The 12,038-nt window shown below is 50.0% G+C and overlaps 1 protein-coding gene and 1 long non-coding RNA gene across 7 annotated transcripts in view; one reads left to right on the top strand and one right to left on the bottom strand.

Annotated features, from left to right (window-relative positions):
- The window catches only part of FRMD8 (FERM domain containing 8), a 112,140-nt gene that overhangs the window by 42,825 nt on the left and 57,277 nt on the right, over positions 1-12,038 (top strand). For all 6 annotated transcript variants that reach the window (XM_029611246.1, XM_029611243.1, XM_029611242.1 and 3 more), the window contains 3 exons: positions 1,054-1,155; positions 1,510-1,568; positions 1,890-2,056. In XM_029611246.1, the coding sequence (XP_029467106.1) occupies positions 1,054-1,155; positions 1,510-1,568; positions 1,890-2,056 (328 nt within the window). The remainder of the gene's footprint in view (positions 1-1,053; positions 1,156-1,509; positions 1,569-1,889; positions 2,057-12,038) is intronic.
- The window catches only part of LOC115096524, a 49,352-nt gene that overhangs the window by 10,422 nt on the left and 26,892 nt on the right, over positions 1-12,038 (bottom strand). The gene's annotated exons all lie outside the window — the stretch shown is intronic.

The raw sequence follows: 12,038 nt of genomic DNA, 5'->3' as shown, positions 1-12,038 counted from the left end.
TTACAAAACATTACTGCTTAGATAAGGTCTCGTGCAATGACAGTTCATTTTGACAAGCAGTGTTTAAGAACATTTAAAATAACCCAAACTAATTTTCCTAAACACATAGTACAGGTTGCCAAGAATCCTTGGAAAGTCAGACTCACTTTGAGGCAACCCTCATCTATCTCATATGGCTATTTGTTGGGCTTGACATGGAGAAAGTGAAGCTGCTTACCTGTATCAGGTGTTCTCTGTGGACAGCAAAACAAACAGCCACTTAATCCCTCTCTCCTCCACGGGAAGTTTACCAAGCTTGAAAATAGACTAAGGAGACTCACAAACAAGGATGTTAGCGTGGGCAGAATGGAAACTTTTGGGCTTTGAGAAAAAGCAGCCCAATTTTGTACCATCAGATGACATCACCCATCTTATGTGGCTGTTTGTCTTGCTGTCCATGGAGAATACCTGTTACAGGTAAGCAGCTTCACTCTCCCTATTTGCTTATCAGGTTTTTTACCTGTTTGCAGTGGTCAGGAAGCATGATTTGTGCTATTTGAGCTACATGCTTTAACATGACAAATCAATTTAATACTTAGCAAATAGTGAAAAAAAATATTAGGAATTTTCTGTGACTAAACATTGCCACCAATTTGAGAACAAGGAGTTTTCCCATTGGATGGTAAGGTTGCTGCTGCTTTGATTGTTTGCTTGGTAATCTTCAAAGAGGAGCAGAAAGTGCTGCTTGTAAGAAAACATTTTTCTTGTACAAAGTGACTAGCATTGTACACTAGTGAGAGCAGGGTGTTTGTATTCTGGTTCTTGATTATTTATGTAGTATGTATTTTATGCTGTATTATATATTGTATTGCTGAATTATTTATATGATGTATTTTGATTTTTGTATTTGCTTGATGTAAGCTGCCTTGGGTTGAACTTGTTTTCAAGAAGGCAATATAAAAGTATATCGCAACTTGGAGCTGAATAAGGGGCAGTAAAAAACATTGCCAGCCAAGTAACATGCTCATCTGTTGTGTTTGTGATGGGCTTAATTTGTTTTCTCTTCTTTTTAAGAGCTGCAGCTAAAACCAAAGCACCAGCCTTACAAACTGTGTCGGCAGTGGCAGGAATTGCTCTTCCGATTCACTGACAGTCCAGAGGATGACATTGTCCAGGGTTGGTAACTACTGGAAAAAAATTTCTGCTTTTGAAAGTCATAAGTTTCTGGGGGAATCTGAATTTTATTGTCTATGATTATTGTCACTTAGGTGTCAGCATCTTTCCTGGGATAGGATGGGGCTGCTTTGTAGGAAGAGGGCCATATGCAAAATGACAGACCACAGAACAATAGGCTGACGAGGTTATAAGAAGGGTGTTTAATCACTCAAAGAATTGCCGAAGCCACTTTCACTTATCAGCAGTAGCTGTGGTTAGTTAACAAGATTCCTAAATTTAGGGGGGGGGGGGTGTGTGTTGCTTTGTAAGACCACTAGTAGGATATGCTAATATTCGGAATGCTTTTTCTTGCAGATGAGCCATCTTTACAATTCCGAAGAAATGTGTTCTTTCCCAAGAGGAGAGAGTTACAGGTAAGTTAAAGAGGCAAGTGAAAATAAGCGCTTAATCTATACACTTATCAAGAAGAGATGAAAAACAACAATTACCTTACAAGGCAGTGGTGTTTTCTGCAAAGTAAATCTGGTTTTGTCTTTTATCATCAAATATGAGCTTTAAAAAAAAAAATGCAGTTTTGATTTTTGTGCATTGATGTTATAATTAAAGGGATGGCTGGTGCTCCATCTGTGTCTGTGAAATCCAGGGAGCCACTTTTGGTTCTCCCAGCTTGTTCTAGAATCCACTAGATTTTGCATATAATCAACCCATCTTGTTTCTGTCTTTGGCTATATTAGGTTGACAATGAGGATGTCTTGAGACTTCTGTATGAAGAAGCCAAATTCAATGTGCTAGAAGGACGGTACCCATGTGATGTGGAGGACTGTGAGAAATTGGGGGCCTTGGTCTGCAGGCTGGAACTGGGCCCCTTTGATCAGGATCAGCATACTCCCTCTGCCTTCAAGTAAGGAGATCCTTTAAAAGGAGACCTGCCTATTCCTTATGCAGGAATCTGTGCGAGAGTAATGTTACAGGAGACCTGTTTCCTCAAGTTGCAGTTGATGTGTAAGACAGTAACATAATGGTTACATTAAAATAATTTTCCATGTTTTCAGATTGTGTATTTTAAATCCTCTCAAGAAAGCAAACTGCCATTCCTTTTCATCCATCCAGACCAATCAAGATGCATGGGTTATGCCTCCCAACCAACAGATAGAGACAGAGACTAACAGGCTTTCTGACATCATCCCGGATAGGCTCCTGTGCTAACGTCAGCCTACCAATATTCTCTATATCCAGCAGATGGCAGGCATGCATCCCATGCTGTGAGCTAGGGCCTGGTAAAGAAGCTAGAAATGTTGATGGCAGCTTCTGAGGTAAACTCTGTCCCTCAGTTTAGCACAAACAGTGAACCAGGAGGATTCCAGTTGTTGGAACAGGCTTTTCCTGTTATGGTTGCTGGAATTACTCTTCTTCTCCTCCCCCAGCTTTTTCTCTTCTCTCCTCCCCTTAAAGAAAAAAAAAGGAACCAAGCAAGGATTCCCTCTCTCTTTTTTTCATCCCTTCTCCTGAGCCCTGTGGCTGTGCCTAATTCCTGCTCATTAAAGCTGTAAAGAAAAAAAAAAGCCAGTAGTGTTTTGCTGTTGAAGGACTGCTGGCTGAGGCAGAAGACTTAAAGGAGGAAACAATGGCATCAGTTCAGGAGCACAGAAAGCACTCTGTGCTTTGCAATGCATCTGGATCGCAGTAGGATGGGAGAAGACTCCGTAATGTCAGGGCTCGACTGCTTGTTAGGATAACCCCTAGAGCTGGAGCAGGTTGTCCCCAGGAACAGCTGGCTGAAACAGGAACTGAGACAGCCTGGACCAGTCACCTCTCCTTTGAGTCAGGTGGCCGGCAGGAGGAGCACTTGAATAGAAATTGGGACCCTCACAAAAGCAGGACTGGCTGCAAACAGGACAGGAAACAAAAGGGTACCTACAAACAGGACAAGGACGTACACTACAAGATTAGGCACAGGGTCAGGACTAAAACAACCAGAAAAGGAGGATGCAGTAATAGGAGGGCCCAAACAAGCAAGGCAACAATGAGCAGAGACCAAGCGAAAAGTCTACAAGATTCAAACAGACAGACATGGGAGGAAATAATCGTTATCCTGTTAAATAGCTGCTTTAAGGTTTGAGCTCTCGATTTAATCCACTTAAATCCTCGATTTCTCAGCGGTTTTACCTCCTTTCTCAACAGTTTGGTCAAAGGTGTGTTCCCTGTACGTACCTGGATCAGTCCAGACCGTGGGTTATGTCCCCATTCCAGCAGATGGAGTCAGCCAAAGCTTTGAGGGGGCGTCACCATAAGTACTACTACCCTACCCCCTCTGCAGGGAGTTCAGTATCTTCTGACTCCAGCAGATGCGAGTAGGGGAATCTGGGCTTGCTCCCGATTACCTGTAACCATTGTTCCCTTGATTGGGTTTTTCTTCTCTGTCTATTATATTTAGTTGTTTTGGATCAAGTTTTGTTCTTTAAAAAAAAAAAAAAAAAAAAGTTAATTGGTTTAATTGGAGAGGCGTGGCTTCCTTTTGGTGCTGTCTCTCTCTCTCCTTTCCCGGCGACTAGGCTGTTGTTGTTCACCGGGGTAAGTTGTATTGGTTTTTGCTGTATTTTTCTTTTGCAGCTTATTGGACGCGGCGGCCGGTGGAACCGGCCTCCCACCGTTTTCTCCCTCTCCCGCGGCCATCTTGCCGGCTCCTCGTGGGCTGCAGCAGGGAGCAGGGAGCTCTTCTTCGGCGGGTTGTGAGGCCAGGAAGGCCCCCCCGCGGCCTCGTGGGCTGCAGCAGGGAGCAGGGAGCTCTTCTTCGGCGGGTTGTGAGGCCAGGAAGGCCCCCCCGCGGCGCCGTTTTTCAGCCGGTGGGCAGTGCAGGCCGATCGGGCCCCCCCGCACCGGCGTTTCTCCTCTTGGCCCCCCCGAGGCTTTCTGAATTTTTTTTTTTTGCCTGCCTGCTCCGTTTTCGCCAGCGCTCCCGATGCCGCGGCCGTTGCGTTGTTCGGCCTGCGGCGACCCGGGATCGCACATTTCGCGCGAAGGGATCTGCGCTCGGTGCCTCCCCGGGGGGGAAGGCACGTCGCGGTCCCGGGACGATTTTTCCTTTTTGGCAGGCTTGCCCGGGCGGTGCGGGCCGGCCCCTCCCCCATTCTTGGCGGGAACAGCGGCCATATTGCATTCCCTGCGCCCTGAGGGGACTCAGGCAGCGCGGGAGGACAGGGATTCCCCCAAGGGTTCCCACCCGAGCTTGTTGCCGGAACCGGATCTGGTGGACACGGGTTTCCACGGGGTCCCCCCCACCGGGGCCCCCTCGGGTAGGCCGGGGCTTTCCCCGGAATTTATACCGCTGATGCACACTGCATATCTACAGGGCCTGGACGCCCCCCGCGGGTCCGCCCCCCCGCTAAGGTCCCGTGGCCCTCGTTCTCCCCCTCAGGCCCCCCCCGTCCCGGCGGGAGTGGGGGCCCCCCCAGCCTCCCGCCCGCAGCCGGCTTCCCGTGGGAGTCGGAGGCGGGGGGCCGGGCCCAGCGTCCCCGGGGCCGGACCTGGTGGATTTGGCGCAAGGGGACTCCTCGGCAGAGTGGGACGACCCGCGCACGCTGCGTCTCTTCCAGCGGGAAGAGCTGGAGGAGCTTATCCCGCAAATCATCCAGGAGTTAGACCTCGATCCACCGCCGGATCCACCAGCTCCGTAGTCGCCCGCTGTCGTCACTACTTCGGCTAAGAAAGGTGACCCCGGTGCTGGCAGCCCTTCGTCCGAGGGCTCGGGCGTTCCCCATCCACGAGTCGTTCCTGCAGCTCCTCACTAGGGAATGGGACGCTCCCGAGGCTTCCCTCAAGGTCAGTTGTGCTATGGGAAAACTGTATCCGCTGCCGGAGGATTATCTGGATCTCATCAAGGTACCGAAAGTGGACTCCGCGGTGTCGGCAGTCACGAAGAGGACAACCATACCTGTCACGGGTGGCGCAGCCTTACGGGATGCGGGCGGTGATGTGCAGCTCGCTAGCGCAGAGGGCGAGCCTCCTCTGGGTGCAACAGCTTCTCACCTCTCAGGTTCTGCCGGCCGGAGAGGCCGCCCAGGCGGATCGGCTGGAAGCTGCGGTGGCGTATGGGGCTGATGCCTCCTACGACCTGTTTCGGGTCCTGGCTCGATCAATGGTCTCGGTAGCGGCGGATACGTCCTCCAAGTCGAGCCTGGGGTCCCTGCCTTTCAGGGGTAAGTTCCTGTTCGGGGAGGACTTGGACCAGCTCATCAAGTCCCTGGGGGAGAACGCGGTCCATCGTCTGCCGGAGGACAGGTACCGGCCCTCCAGGGCGTTCTCATCTTCACGAACCAGGGCCAGGGCGCAACGGCGCTACAGGAATTACAGGCCGGCGGCCCCCAGGTCCTCCGCCACCAGGTCACAGCCCTGGTCGCGCTCCTTTCGCGGGCGCAGGCCCGCACGTCCCGCCTCCGGATCAGGGCAGCCCTCTCCTAAGTCCTCCCAATGATGTTCGGCTCGCCCACTCCATCGTCCCCAGGATTGGAGGGCGGCTGGCGTTCTTCTACGAGGAGTGGGCGCGGATCACTTCGGACCAGTGGGTCCTGGATACCATAGAACACGGCTACGCGTTGGGAATTTGTCCGCGCCCCGCAGGGAAGGTTCATCTTCTCCCCCTGTGGCTCAGCTTCCAAGCGAAGGGCGGTGCAGTCGACACTGGACCGTCTTCGGGAGATAGGAGCCATTGTGCCCGTGCCCTCCGGAGAGGTGGGCTTGGGCCATTATTCCATCTACTTCGTGTTTCCAAAGAAGGACGGCTCCCACAGACCCATCCTGGACTTGACGGAAGTCAACAAATCCCTCCGGGTGGTCCGATTCCGGATGGAAACACTGCGCTCGGTGATTGCGGCAGTGCTTCGGGGGGAGTTCCTGGCCTCCTTGGACCTGACGGAGGCCTACCTTCATATCCCCATCCGTCGGGAGCATCATCGGCTTCTCCGGTTCAAGATTCTGGACCAACACTTCCAGTTTGTAGCGCTCCCGTTTGGATTGGCGACGGCACCGCGCACCTTCACCAAGATCATGGTGGTCGTGGCGGCCGCCCTTCGGAAGGAGGGTATTCTGGTTCATCCTTACCTGGACGATTGGCTCATTCGAGCGAAATCTTTCACACTTGGTCAGGCGGCGGTGTCCAGGGTAATACAGTTCCTGCAGTCCCTGGGATGGGTAGTGAACTTCTCCAAGAGTTCCCTCGTACCCTCACAGCGCTTGGATTTTTTGGGGGCGACTTTCGACACTCGTCTGAGCGCGGTCTTTCTACGACAGGACAAGGCGCTCGCCTTGCGGGAACACATACAGCGGTTCTCTGCGTTACCAGTTCCCACCTCATGGGACTACCTGCAGCTCCTGGGGTGATGGGCTCCACCATCGACATGGTCCCGTGGACGTTCGCTCACCTCCGGCCCCTCCAAAGGGCGCTTCTATCCCGCTGGAAACCTCTCTCGCAGGACTACCAGGTGCTCCTTCCCCTTCCACAGGTGGCCAGGAACAGCTTCTGCTGGTGGATGGATCCGGAGAATCTGGCTCGCGGCGTGTCCCTCGATCTCCCACATTGGGTGGTGGTCACCACCGATGCCAGTCTCGTAGGCTGGGGGGCGGTCTGCGAACGCAGCTCTGCACAGGGGACGTGGTCCACGGAGGAGACGAAGTGGTCCATCAATCGTCTGGAGACCAGGGCAGTCAGACTAGCTTTGCGCCACTTCCTACCACTTCTACGGAATCGGGAGGTTCGGGTCCTATCGGACAACGCGACCACGGTGGCCTACATCAACCGGCAGGGCGGCACTCGCAGTCCACAGGTCACGCTCGAAGCAGCCATGCTGATGCAGTGGGCGGAACGACATCTGGTCCGTCTGGCGGCCTCGCGCATCGCGGGCGGGGACAACGTCCAGGCGGATTTCCTCAGTCGCCAGCGCCTGGACCCCGGGGAATGGTCCCTCTCCGACGAGGCGATGCAGCTGCTTGTTCGCCGGTGGGGAACTCCCCACATGGATCTAATGGCGTCCGCGCAAAACGCAAAGGCTCCCCGTTTCTTCAGTCGTCAGAGAGCGAGGAGCAGAGGGTGTGGATGCCCTGGTGCTCCCGTGGCCGGACCATCTTCTTCTCTATGCGTTTCCGCCATGGCCTCTGGTGGGAAGACTACTCCGCAGAATAGAAGCTCATCGGGGACTCGTGATCTTCGTCGCACCAGAATGGCCACGGAGACCCTGGTTTGCGGACCTTCTCCAACTGGTGATCGACGGCCCCATCCGCCTGGGACATCCCCCTCGCCTCCTGCATCAGGGCCCGGTATTTTTCGACCAGGCAGAACTCTTCTGTCTTGCGGCCTGGCTTTTGAGAGGCAACGTCTCCGCCGCCGAGGTTACCAGGAGGCGGTAGTGTCAACGCTCTTGCGTTCCAAGAAGACTTCGACGTCGGCGACCTACGGTCGGGTCTGGAAGGTTTTCGAACTGTGGTGCACCGACCAGAACACGAGACCCACAAAGGCTTCGGTTCCTCAGATCCTTCAGTTTCTACAAGCGGGGGTAGACAAGGGGCTCGCCTATAATTCACTGCGAGTTCAGGTGGCCGCCCTTGGGTCGCTCCTGCGCGACGGGGGCTCCCTGCTTCAGCACCCGGATATTATGCGTTTCCTCAAGGGTGTCAAGCACTTGCGACCTCCGGTCCGGGAACCTTGTCCCGCTTGGAGTCTTAACCTCGTGCTCCGCTCTATGTCGGAACCTCCGTTTGAACCATTGCGCAATGCGACGATTAAGGACCTCACTCTCAAGACAGTGTTTCTGGTGGCCATTTGCTCCGCTCGACGCATCTCGGAACTGCAGGCCCTGTCGTGTAGAGAACCCTATCTCCGCTTCTCTGACTCCGGAGTTTCGCTCCGCACTGTTCCCTCCTTCCTTCCGAAGGTGGTGTCTGCGTTCCATGTGAATCAGACGGTGGAACTGCCGTCTTTCTCGTCGTCTGAACCAAGGGCTCTCCGACTTCTGGATGTCAAGCGCACTCTGCGTATCTATCTGGAGGCTACGAATGAGTTCCGGACTTTCGACCATCTCTTCGTACTTTGGTCCGGTCCTCGGAAGGGTTCCCAGGCCTCATAGACGACCGTGGCCCGATGGCTGAAAGCCAGCATTGCCGCTTCTTACATTGTGGCGCCCCGCCCCAATGTAAGAAGCGGCAATGCCCGGCAATGCCCGGCAATGCCCGGCATCGTGGCGCATTCTACGCGTTTGCAGGCGGCTTCCTGGGCGGAGACTCGTTTGGTCTCCCCACAGGAAATCTGTCGTGCGGCCGCCTGGAAGTCACTACATACGTTCTCGAGACACTATCGTCTACACCTCGCCTCTTCTGTCTCTGGGCATTTTGGCGAGCAGGTTCTCCAAGCAGGCCTCGCAGGACCCCACCCGGTTTAGGGAAGCTTGGGTACATCCCACGGTCTGGACTGATCCAGGTACGTACAGGGAAAAGAAAATTATTATTTACCTGCTAATTTTCGTTCCTATAGTACCATGGATCAGTCCAGACGCCCACCGCTTTTGGGTTGTAATCCTGCTCAGCTGTCTTCTATGGGGCGATAGTGATCATTCCTGTTTTTCACGATTTCTCAGTTCTCACTGTATTTCGCAGTCCCTTTTGGGGTTGGCATGCTGTATTCATGTCCTCCTACCCGTTGGTGGGAGGGTTACAGTTCATTCTTTGGTTGTGCGGCTGTTTGTTGCCGTTCACTTTAAACTTGATCCAATACGGGGGTTTGTTTGTTTACTCGGGCTTTGATATACTCGATACTGAACTCCTGCAGAGGGGGTAGTAGTACTTATGGTGACCCCCCCTCAAAGCTTTGGCTGACTCCATCTGCTGGAATGGGGACATAACCCACGGTCTGGACTGATCCATGGTACTACAGGAACGAAAATTAGCAGGTAAATAATAATTTTCTTTTGGCGAGTCACTCAGAATGTCTTCGGAAAAAAATCAGTCTATTTTAAAGCACTTTTCATATGCCAACAGCACTATGCTGCTGGAGGAAGACCCCAGTGATGACAGTGAGACAGAGAGTGGCAATTTGGAGGTAGGCTGCAGCAGCAAGGCTGACGTGATCATTATACAAAGCTCAAGATGTGCTGACTTGAGTTGACTCGGACCTGGTTTAAAGATTTCCACCAGGAAAAGCTTTCTATGAAGCAGGAGATTTTGGAAACTGTCTCTGAGCTCCACAGTGATTTGAGTACATGGGAAAATGTTGATGAGGCTGAAACGCAGCTAGATGACCAGGCCTCTGCAACCGCACAATGGCAGAAGTCAACTGAAAAGCTGGAGAAATTAATTACAGATTTAAAAGATCCTATTGAGGATTAAGGTTCAGGAGTATTCCAGAAGGCCCCAAATGTGACTGTTCTCAAGTTGTGACTGGCATCTGTATAGCAGTTTTGAGAGTTAGCTATGACACTGCTGAAATGCGTTCTATTAAACTGAAAAGAGCACATCACTCATTGGGCCTTCCATGGGTATTCTCCCCTGCGATATAGTGACCTGTTTTTCATAACTTTTTCTCAATTGGGAGAAATATTTTCTTTAAGAGTTAGATAGGCCAGATAGTTTGGCAAGGTCACCACGTTGACTTATCCCATATTACTATTCAGAAAAGGAGGGACTTCAAGAAGATTGTCACTATCTTGCACAAAGAAAATATAAAGTACCACTGGCTCTTTCCGTTTGGGCTCTGTTTCACCATCAGTGTAGTTTCATCACAGGTTAAGAGTGTGGCAGATGCAACTAAGATATTGCATGCTGCAGGATTATCTATTTCTTTGGCTCAGAATATGACTCGCACATCATCTTCACCTCCTAAAAAAGGACCACCCGAGTGGCAGCACATTACCAACAGCAGCAGACAGTTGAAAAGGAAGTCTGGAGACTCTACATCTTCTAAAAAGGCACATACATGACTCTCTTCTGCTGATTTGTTCTAGATTTAGTTTGTATGGCTCAATTTTTGGAGGACTCTGAAGGATAAGACTTGGTGTATAGTTACAACTAAGTTTAATCTCAAGGTTGATTGTTGCTGAAGTTTGGTATTTATCTTACTTGCTGGAGTTCTGCCTGTTCGTGAGGGGGACATTCGGCTGGATGACGACATCTTCTGGAAGGAGAGATTCTACCGGACGGAAGGGTGGTTGATGATTGGGGGGGGGGGGGGGAGGAGTGGGGGAATGTGTTTGCTTATTTAAGGGAGATGGTTTTGTTGCTTTACTGTTCTGACTTTGAGATGGTTGACACTTTGGGGGAGTGGGTTCTTCAACTGCATGGAGGAGAGGGCTATGACAGAAATTTTCCCATGAAAGATGTATTCTAGTTTGTTTTTTCGTTTTTGCTGGTAAGATGTTGATGTGAAAACTTGTTTCCCTGAGTGCTATGGGGCTGAACTCACCAATCAAGAGGTGGCTAATAACATAAGAACATGCCATATTGGGTCAGACCAAGGATCCATCAAGCCCAGCATCCTGTTTCCAACAGTGGCCAATCCAGGCCATAAGAACCTTTGCAAGTACCCAAAAACTAAGTCTATTCCATGTTACCATTGCTAATGGCAGTGGCTATTCTCTAAGTGAACTTAATAGCAGGTAATGGACTTCTCCTCCAAGAACTTATCCAATCCTTTTTTAAACAGTTATACTAACTGCACTAATCACATCCTCTGGCTAATGTTTAAAGAGGCTTGTATGCTGAAAGCTGGTGAGCTTTTCTACCAAGAACATTTTAAGAAAACGAAACTAAATATTATTATGCAAACGTTTTCCACTCCAGTTCTTTGCATCTTCCTCTGTTAGAATAAGTACTGTGGGGTGGGTATATTGTTTTCCAGGGTCTTGGTGGTAGATGTGCAGGTAGTTATTAGAGATCAAGAGTGAAAGAGGAATTGATTTGTACACTGTAATGCTAGCTGCATTGTAAAAATCTACTACTTTTCATCCCTTATAAGGGCTATAATTCTTTACTGTTGTCAGTTTTACTATGAATACCTCTGAATATGTTTGTAACACTCCCCCAACCCATCTCCCTAAAACCCACCCCGATTCAAAGTGCCCCTCTAGAGCGGCACATGTATAGAATGTGTCAGATTGACTCTATACAGAGTCTCTCTTCCCCCGCCTCATGAGGAGCAGTAGTAAAGTTATGCAGGCAACATATGCATGTTGCCTGCATAAAATTTGTTGTTACTTATTTAAAACATTTATTACCCACCCGCCCTTCCTACGTTCAGGGCGGGGTGCAATAAGTATATAAATAATTAGTGATACATAAATAGAACATAACGTAAAGTTCAGTGATAAAACCACAATAAAATAAAATCTAAAATAAAATTACAATAGTAGAGAAAGCAAAAACCTATTCAAATATATAACTCAGGAAAGGCCTGTAGCAATTGTCTTGTCTGCCTGATTGGGGAAGGCTTTCTTAAACAAATGTTTTTAAGGCTTTCCTGAAGAATGATTTTTCAGTGAGGTTTCTTAAATCATTCCATAAAAATGGACCTGCAGAAGAAAATGTCTGTTCTCTGGTTTCTTCCAGACGATTATTCTAAGAGAAGGAACATCAAGAAATGATTGAGATGAAGATCTTAATGATCTAATTGGAGTATGAATTTTGAGAATAGATGTGATCCAGGCAGACTGAATATTATAGATTCCGGAATGTATAATTGTAGCCAAATTATATTGAATACGGTATGAAATAGGGAGCCAAAGAAGAGATTCCAGTACAGGGGTAATATATTCACAATTGGTTTTCCTGTCAACAGCATAGCAGCTGAATTCTGAATAATCTTTAATGGCCGGGTAGTATGTGCAGGCTGTCCGATTTAAGAGCGA

This window comes from Rhinatrema bivittatum, chromosome 8 (genome assembly GCF_901001135.1).
Source record: "Rhinatrema bivittatum chromosome 8, aRhiBiv1.1, whole genome shotgun sequence".
Taxonomy (NCBI): domain Eukaryota; kingdom Metazoa; phylum Chordata; class Amphibia; order Gymnophiona; family Rhinatrematidae; genus Rhinatrema; species Rhinatrema bivittatum.
The sequence above is the reverse complement of the archived record's forward strand: the minus strand, read 5'-3'. Positions and strand labels throughout refer to the sequence as shown.